The sequence below is a fragment of the Lytechinus variegatus genome, chromosome 13 (assembly GCF_018143015.1).
Source record: "Lytechinus variegatus isolate NC3 chromosome 13, Lvar_3.0, whole genome shotgun sequence".
NCBI lineage: Eukaryota > Metazoa > Echinodermata > Echinoidea > Temnopleuroida > Toxopneustidae > Lytechinus > Lytechinus variegatus.
The window spans coordinates 27,830,387-27,846,805 of record NC_054752.1 but is presented as its reverse complement, the minus strand read 5'-3'; the positions used below and the strand labels follow the sequence as shown (position 1 = coordinate 27,846,805).

The window sequence follows — 16,419 nt, the reverse complement described above, 5'->3', positions numbered from 1 at the left end:
GCCAGGTAAAGCCACCACATCTGCCCTCATCTCACCAGGCACGACTGTTCCAAAGAACTGTAAGTTCACTATTTTATTGGTATACTTAATTATTGTAATTAAAAGCAAAACTCAGTGTTTTCAAAGAAAACAGAAATTCAGTAATTATTTTGCTTATGATTAATGTTGGAGTATTGAACACTAAAGTGCAAAGAATATTAAATGCTTTGTTGTATTGTATAGTAAATCATATTTCATAAATGAAAACTTTGTGAAACCAACTAAACATGAAGTGATGATATAAAGATGAAGTAATTAAATGTTACTAAATGAGATATTATATTATGGAAGAATTGTTGGTTTATACGCTCAATGACAATGACGATTCCCATATATTTTAAACTGATAGTTATGTGATATATGGCTTGTGAACTGAACAAGAGTAATAGCCAGGATCAGTGTATTGATGTTGTATATGATATAGTTGATGTAAATATTCATTGAACTGAGAAGTTATACTTCTATGAGAAGAGAGATTTCCTTTTGCTATTTAGGGATAAAAGATACCGTAGTTTGTTTTTACATTATTCTCCGTAAAGCCCGGCTCACACCTTTGCGTTTTTAGCTTGCGTTCAGCTGCGTATTGCCCGAACGCAGATAAACGCAACACAACGCGATTAAACGAGCTAATACGAGGTCAATACGCAGACCAACGTAGAGGCATTGCGTTCTAGCTCGCTAGTTTGAATTTTTTTCAAACTTCCGCAACTGAACGCAAGAGAAAAATCCATACGAGCAAAGACGAGTGGCAACCAGCTGATGCGAGCAAGGACGAGCAACAGCGAGCAGCTTAACGCAGGCCAACGCAGCGCTACTTTGAGCTGCGTTTCACTGCCTAAAGCTGCGTTACCGGCTCGATTTACCTCGACTTACCTCGCTTTAGCTCGCATCAACGCGTATCTCGTTGCGCTATACCTCGCACGCTGTTCGCAACAACAAGGACCGTTACGGATGTAGCTCGGTGCACTGCGTTCGTCTTGGATCTTAACTGCGAGTCTAGCTCGTCTTTCGCTCGTTTTACCTCGTTCCTGCTCATTTTAGCTCGTTCCTGCTCGCTTTGGCTAACCAGCACTGCGGATATCTGCCTTTGACAGAGAACCCTCACTCATGAGGACTGGTGGGGCACCTAACAAGCTCGTCTGAGAACTCCTCGATGATGGCAGAACACACTTCACGGACTATGAGTGAAATTGTGTTATCGGCTACCCTCAAACTATACATGAGCGTTTTGTAACTGTCCCCAGTGGCCAAGTGTCTAAGGGTGACGGCTAGCTTTAGTGCAGTTGAAAGAGCTTCCCTGAAGAAGGTGTCCTGCTTCTCCAGTCTCCCATGGAGTCTTTGTTCTAACTCACTGAACATTGCAGGACTTATTCTCAAATAGTTTGCGAATGCTTCTTGGTCTTCAGCTTCTAGTTCCCTCATCAGCTGGTTGAAATGGCCCTGCTCATTCCTCCTGCAGATCCAAGACCGAATCCAACAACTTCGAGGCCGGATACGACTTCGTCGATGCAACTCAAGCAGCAATTCCCTTGCGCATAATCGTCAGTGGCCTCTTCCTCTTCCAGCTGAAGCAAAAGCTTAATTTTTTGTATAGAAGAGCTTTGCAGAGAAGTCATAGTTCACAAAGCGATGTTTGCCTGTAGATTCGTCAAAAGATTATGACTAGTACCCCCGGAGGGGCCACTTACATTGACGAGTGAATACCATGCGCGACAAAAAAAAACAAGTAAAAAGGATGTCTTTTTTACGATAGGACACGTTACGTACGTAACGTGATAAGGGTTTCAAAAACACAAAAATAATGAAAAAATGGTATCTATTTTGCTAGGAACATTACGTGTTTAGGGTCGAATTTGCTGGGATGTTAAAACAAAATTAAAATGTTTTATAAAGGATGTCCTTTTTGCCCCAACACTTCGTGTTTAGAGTCCGATTTGCGCGAGGTGTAGAGGTGGGGTCGTACTAAACCAAATAAGGTAAAGCAGACGACCGAAGGACCCGTAACAATAAAACATTCCTGTACTTGTTTAGGGGTTCATTTCAGGGAATATTTGCCAAGCTTAAGTATCGTTTTGTTTCCAATACTTGTTAAGGGTAGGGTTTCACACGCCAATACTTGTTAAGGGGTGCATTTTCAGAATATGGAAATTACGTGTTTAGGGTGCTTTTCGAGACCCCATGGTCGCGCATGGTATCCACTCGTGAATGGAAGTGCCCCCCCCCCCCGGGCTAGTACCACAAAATGATCATCACCGCTGCAATATACGACCACACGTGTACGCAGCAGAGCGAACTGTTACGCCGCGGAACGAGCAGCAGTCGAGATAAAGCGAGTGAATGAGCAGTGAGTCGAGGCGAGACGAGGTAGGGCGAGCGGCTAGCGAGCAACAAACGAGTGGCTAACGAGATAAACACGCAACGTGGCGAGCAAACTTCGTATTGCATCGTACTGCTACGAGCAAAAGCGAGCTAGAGCGAGGTAAAACGCAACCTAAAGCGACCGTAAGCGGTCATTTTTCGAAAAAATGTACGAGCTATAACGAGCTCCATACGCAACAGTGTGAGGGCTGCCGAATGTTTTGCTGCGTCGTGCTGCTTACGGCTGCGTTTAGGCTGCGTTCGGCTATCGCAGCAATACGCAGCTAAAAACGCAAAGGTGTGAGCCGGGCTTAAGTAGTTCAGTGAATTCAAGCTAGTATATCGTAACTGACTTGTGAAGAGTTATAGTGTTATTACTGGACCTTGTCTTTTAGGAGATGGTTATTTATTTACTCTCTTTAGGGACGAGCTGGGCTCGTACTTCATCCTTGAACTCAGAGTTCGTGACTTGTGATTCATCGTAGCAATCTTGTGGCTCTCAGCCCCCATCATTTCGTCCGCGAATCTGGACTGGCTTTTCGTCGAGAGTTCGCTCGCTTTACTTCGCGTCGTCGAAGCCACCGCAGCTCGCTCTTAGACGACTATATTCATCGGACCAACGATAGTCATTGACGATGTCGAAGGGGTCCTTATTCTGAACTATATAAATTATAACCAGATTAGATATACTACGGTCCAGTGTAGGTATTCATCCAAGTATAAACCCTCTTTTGATGAAACTTAATTGGTGGAATTAATAACCAAAAATATTGTCATGTTTGGATGCCAAATTATTAGGCCTTGATTAAATATAAATAAATCACTCTCATTAGATACATATTGCAACATATTCAGTATAGGTTAATTCATGCTGATGTTAACTGCTGAATACAGTTTGATGTTATGTTGATATGCATGTGATTCATGATTTAATTCTGATTATTCAATTTCTTTAACTATATGTACATTTATAGAGCTGGTCGCTCTGAATTAAATTTATGTTACATATAGATATTGAATGATTGTGTGATTATTGCAAGTGGTAACTACTTTCGTTTCAAGCAGAACCAAATCTATTACCAGACTGGGAATTTCAGTCCCAAGATCTGACAGGTACACACTAAGAAATAAAGGTTCAAATTGAACCCCGAAAGGTTGATGCAAAATCAGCACCCTATGGGTTCAAAAATTGAACCCTGCGGTTGGGGTTCATTTTTGCACCCTGCAAAACTGCACCCCTAGGGTTTCAATTTAAAATTAAGGGTGCAGTTTTGAACCCACAGGTTGCAAAAATGAACCCCAACCGCATGGTTCAAACCTTTCGGGGTTCAATTTTGAACCTTTATTTCTTTGTGTGTAAATATTACCTTTTTATAGTCTAATCCCTGTGGCATCTCTAAGAAGGGAACTCGATCGAAGAGATGTTTCTCTCTGACTGCATCCATGTCACCATTAGCAAAGATCAATGTCAGGATATTCTGCATCCACGTTGTTCCTGGTAAAATTTGAGATTATTATAAAGATCATGATTATCTAAAATAAGCATTTGATAATATCTATATGGTAAATTCTCTTATAGAAAGGTACACACATTAAACGGAATGCCCAACAGACGTACTCCATCTTCCACTCGTGGTTCTTTCCGTGATATCCAGATGAAAATGTATTTATTTGTCAAAACGGAATTAAAATAATATAGATATCTTTGTTCCTTTATGAGTATCAGATAATAAAGTGCAGTGTTAGTGCACAAAATGACTTCTTTAATTTTTCAATTTTAAGTAAATATTAGAGGTCATTCGGGGCATTGTATGACTGGTTTATTGCAGTGATTACAGATATTTAAAACATCAGAGATACATAATTAGGTGATATTTGAATAAATAATATACCTGATTTGGGCCACGTGATGAGGTATGTGTCGTCACTTCTGACCTCATAGTTCTTGAGGTCATCCAAGAAGCGTTTCGGATTTAGTTTAGGCATGACCCATCCATCGATTTCATAGCAGTACTCCTTGGCAAAATCTGGGAGGGCGTCAAGTTTAGACGTTGCTGATTGTAAAATATCAATAGATTGAAATGTTTCGTATTACTATTTTTTACTGAAAGTAGTCAGTTTTATTTCTTTCGAAGTTGTGATAGGAGGAACATTAGATGATGGTGTCCCAGGGTGTAAACGCAGTGTGGTATTGCACATTGTGAACACACTGAAGGTCACACTGTGGAAAACTTTTTCCATGGGGCGTTACATAAAACTGTTCGTAAGTTAAGAGTGACTGTATAAGAACGACTGGTGATCCTTGTGGTACATGATATTCACCATTAAATGTTCGTTGGTGATTATTTCATTTCGTTTATTTCCATTTTCAACAATTACAGTTTCTTTTGTGTTGACATATAAAAATAACAAAACAAATTTCAAATATTCCTGTACAAAAAATTATATTCAAGATTTAACACGTAAAAAAGGATCACCAGCAGTCCTGTTGTTTAAACATTTAAACAAGTGATTAAAATCTTAAATAACAACGTTTAAATTAATATATTTAATTATCAATAATTTAAGCATGGTTGTTTAAGATTTTAAACACTTTTTTAACTGTTTAAACATATACTGTGCTGTTCACATAGTAAAAAGCGTTTCAATTATTTTAACAGTGTACGAACAGCTTCATGAAACACGATCCACCTGGAGGGATGTTAAGGTGGTGTCACACCTTGGCGTTTTAGACAGCGTATGCCCGACGTATCAAAATTTCTCTAAAACGTCGACATACGCTGAACTTTGATTTTTTTTTCAACTCTGGGCGTATACTTAGCGTATTCATAACGAGTTGGACGTATACATAACGTATTAGTAACTTATATTGAACGCTTCGTTAACTTATAAGTAACGTATTCCAACGAATGCTTAGCGTATTGCTGGCGAACACAACTTATGCCCTACGATAGCCTAACTTACGCATAGCGCGCGGCAGCGTATCGCTGACGAAAGGCGCTGTCACACCTTGGCGTTTTAGACAGCGTATGCCCGACGTATGAGGAATTTGGCGAATACGCTGGCGTACGTCGAATACGTTACGGGTAAGTTTTGCATACGTTAAGAGTACGCTAAAACACGCTGCTATACGTCGTCATACGGCGAGGTCGTCGAAAAATTTTGTGCAAGCACAAAATTTTTCGACGTATGCCAGCGTATGGCTCATACGTCCCGCATACGCGGGTCATAAGTTGTAGGCAAGTTATACGCGATCGTTGATACACGTCGACACACGTTACTCGTAAGTTACTCATAAGTCGATGTACGTCGAGATAATGTCCAGCGTACCCTAAAACTTCTAACCTATGAGTAACGTGCTTTGAACGTATGTGTAACTTAACTCCAACGTATGGAGACGTATGAAGACGTGCTCGGACGACCACAAAACTTACTGAACGTGTTTATAACAGCTACCGTATAATGGCGTATTGGCAACGTTTATAGTAATTGGTATATAAAGGTGGGGTTCACAGGAGTTTTCTTCGGCATGGCGGTGGTGTTGATACGGTGATGTATCGTGCGGTTATGCTTTGAATATTGGTTGGTTGAGTTTAGTGTAGAGGTGGCGCTATCCATCGATATCCGATGATTTCCGCCAGGCTATAGGGCACACGAGTGTAATTCATCTGCGCGCAATGCATGCCGGACAGGCGTAAGTAAAGATCACATGACTTTGTTGATTAAAATAATTCATTAAAAATAGATCAAATGTTTGTATATCAAAAGAAAAACGATAGACATAATGCTATGTTCATACTCTTTCATAATCAAGGCGTTTGGGAAGGCTAGACTGCATTTTTGTATTTCATTTTAATCATTATTACCCACAATGCAGTTCTGGTTTTTCTGGCGATGAACTGGCCGAAATTATGGTTAGTCTTATTTCAGGCCATTTAACTTTTGATTGAGCTGGGCAAGTACCTGATTAACATATCAAGTCTTAATGCACTGTTAATTGTGACTAATGTCAGTGAATTAAAGCAAAATCTATCGAGGGATTGATTTTTAATGATTTTTTGATGAGCTATGATATAACACGTGAGTGAATGGGGGTCTGTATTACTCATGTGTGCCCTAAACGAGAGGGATTTCACCCTCCCCTGTACAGCTCTCGACATTCGATTTTGTTATATTGCACTGTTTGTGAGATATAGATTCACCGAGGACAGGCGTTGTGTAGTATTCAAATCTTATGAGTATTTTGTTTAAACATCGTTTGTTAGATTTAACAGTTAGTACTCGTGCTTATGTTTTCCTTTCATGGATGTGGGTGTTAGTTTGTTGGTTTTAATAAAGTGTCTTTCGAAAGCATTTATAAGCGCTGTACTGCCGTACATTTGGTTTATTAAAAATCCGAGAGAAACAGAAGAAAGAAAATGGTATCTATATGGAATTCCCAATGTAATATCCAGATATATTATGTTTTGTTGTCTTTTTTTTAATTCTCTTTTTTTTTCACCTCCTCTCTATTTACATATATACATTTATACATTATTATGCGACATACTACTTTAAAGTCAGCCTAAATAATAAGCCTGAATATATACACACAACAAAATAATAAACAGCCTCATATATAGGTATTCACATGTATTAGTACATGTACATATATGTATGTTTATATATTCTCTAGAGTTGGTTGTATTTTCCGCTGCCTTTTATAAAGGCTAAAATGGCCGGGAAATTTTCTTCTTTGGCGAATAACGTCGTTAGGTTCGGGTTCGTCACTTTCAATTTGCGATAAAGTCGATCCCTTTGTCTGGCATATAAAGGACATAATAACATGAAATGCTCTATGGTTTCATGAGTTTGACAATTATTACAAAGTCCTGTATCATGTTTTTTCATTATATAATTATAATAATTTAATCTGCATTTACCAAGACGGAATTGATGCAATATTCGTTCGTCTTTCCTGCAAAAACCTTTTATAATACAACTATATTTCACCTCTGGTTGTATGTTAAAAAGGTGCCTTCCTTTCTCCGTGTTTTCCCATGAACTCTGCCATTCATTTTTATAAAAATCTGACCTTTCACTCAAGTATTCTTGTTTGTTTTTGTTAATGTAAACATCAATGTTATTTTTTGAAGCCGCTTGTTTTGCTAAAGCGTCTGCTTCCTCATTGCCTGCTAGGCCACAGTGTGCTGGTACCCATTCGAAATTCACTTCTATTCCAAATCTGTTTATTATCATTAATTTTTCATATATTTCGACTATCATACTACTTTCCTGGAAATTTTTTATGGCTTCTAAAGCAGAACTTGAGTCAGATAAAATTACTACTGCTATTGGAAGATATTCCTCTATCCATTCTAAGGCCATAATAATCGCTGACAATTCAGCTCTCATAATGTTTACTTTACATAATCTAAACTTTTTTCTTACTTGTAACTTCGGTATGTAAAAGGCTGAACCCGTTCTTCCATCTTGTAACCTAGAAGCATCTGTATAGATTCTGAGGACATGAGACCATTTCTTAGTAATTATTTCATTAGCATATGTTTTAGACTCTATCGGTGATGTGAATTTCTTATTAATGTGTTCTTTGATAATCGTAGAAACATTTGGTGTTTTGTAGTGCCAAAAAGGTCTTCTTGGAGCACAGTCTACCTGTTTTTCAATATCATCATTTATTTGATTTCTTATCCTTTTGACAAACGGACCTTCTCCTCTTTTTCCTGTGATTATTTCGTACTGCCAACATGGCAATAATATTCTTTTTGTGGGATGCGTTTCTTTTGCCGCCTTTAGGTAGTAATTATATTTATCTACAAACATACTTCTTCGCGCTTGTAGTGAAATTTCATTGCATTCCACTTGTAGAGCATTTAACGATGTTTGGTGTGCTGCTCCCGTGATAATTTTTAAGGCTTGATATTGAATAGAGTCTAATTTCTTTTTCAGATTACCACAAGCTCCGTCATAGGCTTCACAACCATAGTCCATTACTGATCTAATTAAACCTTTATACACCAATAATAAGATGTCAGATTTTTGGCCCCAATCGGTGCCAGCTATACATTTTAAAAGATTGAGTCTTTTTTTACATTTTACTACTACTTCGTTTATGTGTTTTGACCAGGTTAGTTTCGAGTCAAACCATACTCCTAAGAACTTGTGTTCTTTATTTATTGGAATTTTTTCATTATTTATTCTTAGATCAAATTTTAAGTCTTTTTTTCTACCAAAAGTAACTGCTACAGATTTGGAGGAGGAAATATGCATCCCCCATGTTTTACACCATTCCTGTATTAAAACAATTGCTGTCTCCAGTTTCTTTATAATGAAAGAGGGGTTCCTGTGGGAAAACCATAAACATATATCGTCTGCAAAAACTGAAATCTCTACTATATCTTGTATTTTATGCAGATCATTAATCATAAAGTTGAATAATAAAGGACTTATTACACTTCCTTGCATTATTCCCAACTCAACGTTTTGCTGTACAGATAGGTGGTCGTGGATCCTCACTTGACACATTCTTTTAGATAAAAAAGCATTTATCCAACGTAAAATTCTACCATCAAATCCCAATTCATATATTTTGCTTACTATACCCTGTCTCCATACTAAATCATAGGCCTTCTGTAGGTCTAAGAAAATAACGACTGTGTATTCTCTATTAATCATTGCCTTGTTAATATCCGTTTCCAACCTCATGATTTGATCTGTAGTACTTCTTTCTTTCCTGAATCCAGATTGGATAGGGGTGATGATATCATTTTTCTCTATATACCAATTCATTCTGTTTTTTATCAATCTTTCCATCAATTTACATAATAATGGTGTAAGGGAAATTGGACGATAAGATGATGGATTGGAAGCATCCTTTCCCTTTTTAGGATAGGAATTTGTATAGCTTCTGACCATTGATATGGCAATAAGCTCTTATCCCATATTTCATTAAATAAATCTAACATAATATCAATTATCTTACCTGGAAGGTTCCATATCATTTTTGCTTGGACGTCATCCTTACCTGGCGCAGTGTCCTTGATTTCATTAATAGCACCTTGTAATTCACTCATGTTAAAATTGTCATTAAGTACATTTTCTCGATCAGTACTTACCTTTTCAATATTGTTCATGATTATATTCTCAATCTTTTTTCTCCTGTTTACTTCTGACTTGTCTAGGTTTGAGTTGATACGGTTAAAACATTGAAGAAAAATGAGTGCTTTTTCTTCTGCCGATTTAGCAATAGTTTTTCCGTTATTTATGATCAAATCAGGTATCTTAGATTTACAACCTTCTTTTATACCTTTTATCCTTTTCCAAACAGAACCTATACTTACCATTCTATTAAGTTTGGCACAGTAGTTTTTCCAATATTCTCTTTTTGCTTTTCTGAAAACTGCCTGTGCCTCCCTTTTTTTAATCAAGTATTTCTCAAAATCCTCATAAAGAAATGTTTTATACATGAATCTGTTTTTAGCTTTATTTCTTTCTTTTGATGCTCTGAAACATTCTCTGTTCCACCAAGGTACCGGTGATTTATCGAAATGTTTTTTTGTAGTATTTTTTCTTTGTTTATCAAAAGAGGCAAGCATTAAGTGTACAAGTAAATCGTATTTACCTTGTATATCCAACTCTGGGTATTTGTCTTTTATATCCTCAAATCTGGATTCCATTTCCATCTTATACCACTTCCAATTTATTTTTGCCTGTTTACTACTCTGAGAAACACTGTATGTATACTTTATTTCAAACATGTCCTTAATACCCTTATCAATACTAAAATTGATGACAAAATGGTCACTTCCAAAGTTGTGTTCAGAGACCGTCCAGTGAGTATAACCACTCTTTTCCTTGGATATAAAAGTAAGATCCAAAGAGGATTTTCCCCCACTTCTTGGGTCCAACCTCGTTGGAGAACCATCATTAAGAAGAACAAGATCATATTTATTCATGAAATCTTCGACCGTCTTACCATTAACGTCCAAAGTGGTGCTCCCCCACAGAGGATTATGGGAGTTAAAATCACCACACACTATAACCTGTTCTTTACATTTTTTCATTATTTCATCAAGCAGAGTGTGACTGATTTTTTTACAAGGGTTGTAAAAATTTACGAGAGAAAAAGTATTGTTTTTTAAATAGATATCCACAATAATATATTCACTTATCTCTGGGGTATTTATAACCCGGAATGCTATAGATTCGTGCAGATATATAGCAAGACCTCCACGTTTGTCGTATCTATTCTTCTTTACTAAATGATAATGAGGAAAATGTAACATATTATATTCATCGTACCATGTTTCCTGAACACATACTATCCCAGGTTTCTCATGGATAGATACATTCTGTATTATACTTTCATAAAAATTAAAGCCATGAGCATTCATGGATTGGGCGTTCCATTGGAATATATTAACCATAAATAATAAAATGACGATCACTGCTGTGGATGAAAAAGTTCGAAGAAATGGGGAAAAGGATTTGGAAAGAAGAATGAGATAGCTGAAGAATGGGGAAAAGTAATAGGAGAAAAAGAGTGGAGAGCTCAGAGAGAGAGAGAAATGAGGGAATGAAGGAATTCCATCTGTCATATCCATCATTCATTGGAAGTTGCTAGTCTTTCGTGGATCATTTGGGGAAGGATATTTGTAATTCCCAGGCAAGATTTGGCAGCTTCTACAACAAGGCGTATTCTGTTAGAATGGGTGTGTTCGTGCTCCAAATTATTGATTATAAAAACAATAAAAGCTAGAAAGTCTAAACTTTTCATGGCAAAGGTTGTTTTCAGACTATTATTCTTGACTTGGCTATTACTAGATTCCTCTCCGGACTGTACTGGCGAAACCGTGGAATGTATCTAATCTCTAAATGCCATTGGAGTACTAGTTTGGTCTTTGCCAAAAATAAAAGGAGAAGCATTTCCATTTTTTGACTTATGGCTTATCCTTTGGGGTTTTGGTTTGCCTGTTCTACGTTGAGAGGGAGTATTTCGTTCCTCTTTTTGCGAGGGTGCTTGAACTGTCGCTTGCGCTTGCGCAGAAATGGGTTCTGCTTTTACAGTGTGGAATTTTTTGGTAGCTTCAGCGTAGGAAATTTTTTCGTTCTGCTTGATTGAGTTTATTTTAAAGGTATTGTTTAACTTTGTGAGCAGCCGATTTAAAAAAATTCTCAAACCAATATGAAACATGTGTACAAGTGCATGTATTAGAACTAATAAACCCTGAAAACAACAATTATTGAGAATGAAAAGCTAAAACTACAAGGCAAACTCTGATTTTGTAAATAGGTGTCTTATAGACGCCTAAATAGTACACATAAGTGTATGGGATGAAATTAAGATGGTGTTTCCGGTCACTTTATATTTCAATTTTAGAAGCACTAAATAATAATTTTCGCACGCAATTTTTTCTGGGCTTCATTTTTGTAACATATCACAGACACGGGTGACAAGTATGACCTTCTAGCTCAGATTTTTAAAAGTCAAACCAATGTTAACCAATCACTTTAACAGCCTCTTTGTATGAGGTACATCCTAGATATGCTGCCGAGTGGTTTTGTTTACACCTACAACATTTACGAGTCTCTTTATTTGGACAATCATCGTAACTATGACCCTCTCCACAGCGCACACAACGTACTTTGTTTTTGCAACTATCTGCCACGTGTCCAAACATTTGGCATTTGAAACATCTAGGTGGCGGAGGAACATAGTCAAACACTTCATAACGTTCATATGCAAAATAAAGTTCTTTGGGCACCTCTCTTCTCTCAAAGGTCAAAAGAACCGATGGGGTGTTTTGCAACTCCCCGTCGATTCTTTTCTTGAACCTTTTGACTCCAATGACCTTGTCCTTCTTCAATACTTCTAATAATTCTTCGTCTTCAATATCAGTACTTACCTTTATAACTCCTTTTCTTTTCTTCTTATCTGGGTCGTACCAATCTGCCTTGATTGCTATTCCTGCAAATTCTGTCATTGACCTCAATTTTTCTGCTTGTTGTTGGTTTTTGCACATAATCTTTAAATCATTTCTTCCTCTTTCAATCTTTTGCACTTGCCCTACATTTTCATTTAGAAATTTTGCCCTTTTGATCGGGTTAATTTTAACTACGTTTGATTCTATACCTTCTATGATAATGGTCAACCCTTGTTGTTTTACAGGCGAGTCATTAATGGTGCTGATTCTTGCTCTTTTAGGCTTTCTTTGACTACTTCTAACCTTCTTTGGTATAGTATACCATTCTCCTTCTTCTTCTGTTGTATTTTCTCGAGCTTCGGTAATAGTTTGATCACTAAATACCTCACGGTCAGCCACCATAGGCGATGGTGGGCTGATTCTCTCTTGCGATTGATAATAAATCGCGCTAGCATAATCTTCATACGCCTCCTCGCCAGAGGAGGCAGAAGTAGCCATTTTGATAAATCACAGACACATTTGTTATTTGATTTGTTATGGTGGTTAGTGTTATCTATTGGTGCTAATGAATGAATAAATATAAACGCCAAATCGGTAAAATCTTACCTTATAGTGTGCAAAATATTAACAAATCAGAACACGTTAGAGCTCACAGTTTGTGTTTGCGTAACACTGAGTCAGATTTCCAATAAAATTGAAGCTGAATATGGCTGTCAAGAAGACTTGTCCAATTGGTCCTGGCGTCCACGTGGGTTGGATAGCCCTTTCGAATTTCAATAGTCGAGCGGCAGCCTTTTTATAGGCTACGACACGTGTTCGTCGGCGATACGCTGCCGCGCGCTATGCGTAAGTTAGGCTATCGTAGGGCATAAGTTGTGTACACCACCCGGGGGGGCCACTTACATTGACGAGTGGATACCATGCGCGACCAAAAAACACGTAAAAAGGATGTCCTTTTCACGATAGGGCACGTTGCGTACGTAACGTGAAAAGGGTGTCAAAAACACAAAAATGATTAAAAAAAGGGTATCTATTTCGCTCGTAAAATTACGTGTTTAGGGTCGAATTTGCGGGGATGATAAAACAAATTTAAAATGTTTTATAAAGGATGTCCTTTTTGCCCCAACACTACGTGTTTAGAGTCCTGTTTGCGCGAGGTGTAGAAGGTGGGGTCGTAGTAAACCAAATAAGGTAAAGCCGACAACCAAAGGACCCGTAACAATAAAACATTCCTGTACTTGTTTAGGGGTTCATTTCAGGGAATATTTGCCAAGAGTATCGTTTTGTTTCCAATACTTGTTAAGGGTAGGGTTTCACACACCAATACTTGTTAAGGGGTGCATTTTCAGAATATGGAAATTACGTGTTTAGGGTGCTTTTCGGGACCCCATGGTCGCGCATGGTATCCACTCGTGAATGGAAGTGGCCCCCCCCCCGGGGTACACCAGCAATACGCTAAGCATTCGTTGGAATACGTTACTTATAAGTTAACGAAGCGTTCGATATAAGCTCCTAATACGTTATGTATACGTCCAACTCGTTGTGAATACGCTAAGTATACGCCCAGAGTTGAAAAAAAAACCCAACAAAGTTCAGCGTATGCCGACGTTTTAGAGAAATTTTGATACGTCGGGCATACGCTGTCTAAAACGCCAAGGTGTGACAGCGCCTGAACACATGTCGTAGCCTATAAAAAGGCTGCCGCTCGACTATATTCAAATCATAAGCGCACGATACATCACCGTATCAACACCACCGCCATGCCGAAGAAAACTCTTGTGAACCCCACCTTTATATACCAATTCCTATAAACGTTGTCAATACGCCATTATACGGAAGCTGTAAGTTATAAACACGTTCAGTAAGTTTTGTGGTCGTCCGGAGCACGTCTTCATACGTCAATATACGTTGGAGTTAAGTTACACATACGCTCAAAGCACGTTACTCATAGGTTACAAGTAAGTTTTAGGGTACACTGGACATTATTTCGACGTCCATCGAATTATGAGTAACTTACGAGTAACGTGTGTCAACGTGTATCAACGATCGCGTAACTTGCCTTGAACTTATGGCCCGCGTATGCGGGACGTACGAGCCATACGCTGGCATACGTCGAAAATTCTGTGCTTGCACAAAAATTTTCGACGACCTCGCCGTATGACGACGTATACCAGCGTGTTTTAGCATACTCTTAACGTATGCAAAACTTACCCGTAACGTATTCGACGTACGCCAGCGTATTCGCCAAATTCCTCATACGTTGGGCATACGCTGTCTAAAACGCCAAGGTGTGACAGCGCCTGCAATGTACAGTATTAAAATAAGATCTATGAAGATGTGATTATTCTGTTGCCAAAGTTTAAATCATTTGGCGATGATGATTCGAATTCAAGTTAAGATTCAAGTTAGTTTCAATGATTTCCAACATAAAAATATGATAATAAATACAGATTAACAAAATGAACAAATGTAGATTATTATTTTGTAGGTAATAATTCATGATGCAGAATGTAAAAGATAGATACATACATTACATGTGGAAATATTAATATTTAAACTTATTGTTTATAAGATCACAATGTCACGACCACAAATCGTATTTTCCGTTTCCAATCGTTTTAACGAGACACAAAAAAAATAATACTTACTTGACATTTTGAGACTTGTTGCGATTTGGCGGGAATTTAATCTGAAGCATTAAAAATAAAGAAAAAAACAAATATCATAATTTAAAACATTCATTGATGGATATTGATGAAAAAAGTTTCACGACCAAGAAAAAGGAGGAAAACGAAATAGAAAGAAAATGAAAGAAGGTGAAATATGACATAATTTTCTGAATATTATTTCAAAATCAATAAAAAATAGATTTTCGTATAAAAAAGGTGAATTTGGGCTCATTACACTTCTAACTTAGAAGCCAACAATAATTATTATTCATGTCTATCCTTTTCCACCACTCAATATTAGGTAATTACAATAATTTTCTAACCTATACATTACCTCCTAAAAACCAAAAATATGCATTTTAAAAAGTGAAGTGCTAATAGTGACTGCACTAAGAGTGCTAATTTTCTAGTTTAGATTTGAACTAGAAAATCAGCACTCGTAGTGCATTCACTAAGCACTGTAAGTGCTAAATTCACACTTCATTGTTTACAGTGTGCAAGTTTGGTAATTGTCTTGGTAATAAAATAATATAATTTGGAAGGCACGTGTGGCGCCTTTATTGAAATGTATCTATATATTTTCTTATTAATGTTTGATACCAAAATTAATATTGAATTGAGTCTTTTTATCATTTTAAAATCAGAATGTTGTGATCTCTGACTAAAGACATTTTTATGTCAAAAGATTTGTTTGCTCCCTTGCTCTGCTAACTCACTAGAATTAATAAAGGTGTGCCATGTTTTACCCCCATCATGCCCATCGGTATGTATATAGCTCAGCAAGACACTTGAGCAAGCAAAGATTATATACTTTACAAATCCACAGAGTCCTCAAAATGTGGAATTTAAGCCGAATCAATGATGCCATTTTCAGAAATATAAAAATCAATAACTGTCGATCCAATCATCCCAACACTGCATGCAACGAAGCTCAAAGCATGCAATCAATCTAAGTTTTTTTTTCTTAAGTTTTGTCTTAAAGCGATTGAAGCTGGTGCATTTTTCATGTTAATAGATAGATTGTTCCACCTTTTCGGACCTATAAAACGAATATATTGAAAATAAAACGTCCTGTACGTGTTATGGTGGTATTCCATTGTATTTTTATGATTTTACTCAGCTCGGTCCGACAACTATGCTAAAAGCCGATAACATTCGTGCGCATGACATTTCTTTGAAAAAAAAACTTGTCAATAATCACCATGTTAATATTTCGATGACAAAATACAAATTACAATTGAACGATACATCAAACTGACAATACTTACAAATAATCTTGAGAATATTACCAAGTGAAGTCCGTCGAGGGATGTACTGGAATTCGAATGACTGATGCTCAAGACAGAAAAAAAAACTGAATGAAAGAATCCGATGCCCTGCATTCGACTTTTATAGCACTTGTTATACAATCATGAATTTCAAATTATGAT

The 16,419-nt window shown here is 37.4% G+C and overlaps 2 protein-coding genes across 7 annotated transcripts in view; both read right to left on the bottom strand.

Moving 5' to 3' along the window:
* The window catches only part of LOC121425901 (sulfotransferase 1E1-like), a 24,541-nt gene extending 8,122 nt beyond the window's left edge, over window positions 1-16,419 (bottom strand). The window contains exons 1-4 of one of the 6 annotated variants that reach the window (XM_041621997.1): window positions 16,279-16,419; window positions 14,969-15,009; window positions 4,290-4,451; window positions 3,765-3,892 (exon numbers count right to left, since the gene is read on the bottom strand). In XM_041621997.1, the coding sequence (XP_041477931.1) occupies window positions 3,765-3,892; window positions 4,290-4,451; window positions 14,969-14,975 (297 nt within the window). In that variant the 5' untranslated portion in view covers window positions 14,976-15,009; window positions 16,279-16,419. Of the gene's footprint in view, window positions 1-3,764; window positions 3,893-4,289; window positions 4,452-14,531; window positions 14,593-14,968; window positions 15,010-16,257 lie in introns of those variants that run through there. The other 5 variants (XM_041621999.1, XM_041621998.1, XM_041621996.1 and 2 more) reach the window with 5 other exon arrangements.
* Window positions 9,860-13,106, bottom strand: LOC121425900. Its single transcript, XM_041621994.1, has 2 exons — window positions 11,907-13,106; window positions 9,860-11,524 (listed from the first exon to the last, which is right to left on the bottom strand). The coding sequence occupies exons 1-2, from the start codon at window positions 12,816-12,818 to the stop codon at window positions 11,261-11,263; spliced, it is 1,176 nt and encodes a 391-aa protein (XP_041477928.1). The 5' UTR covers window positions 12,819-13,106; the 3' UTR covers window positions 9,860-11,260.

What these genes read in the sequence shown, in the direction of transcription:
- LOC121425900 (XM_041621994.1), bottom strand. Translation starts at nt 12,818, where the DNA reads ATGGCTACTTCTGCCTCCTCTGGCGAGGAGGCGTATGAAGATTATGCT. An exon ending in CATACAAAGAGGCTGTTAAA is followed by an intron (nt 11,525 to 11,906) that starts GTGATTGGTTAA and finishes AATACCTTTAAA; the next exon opens with ATAAACTCAATCAAGCAGAA.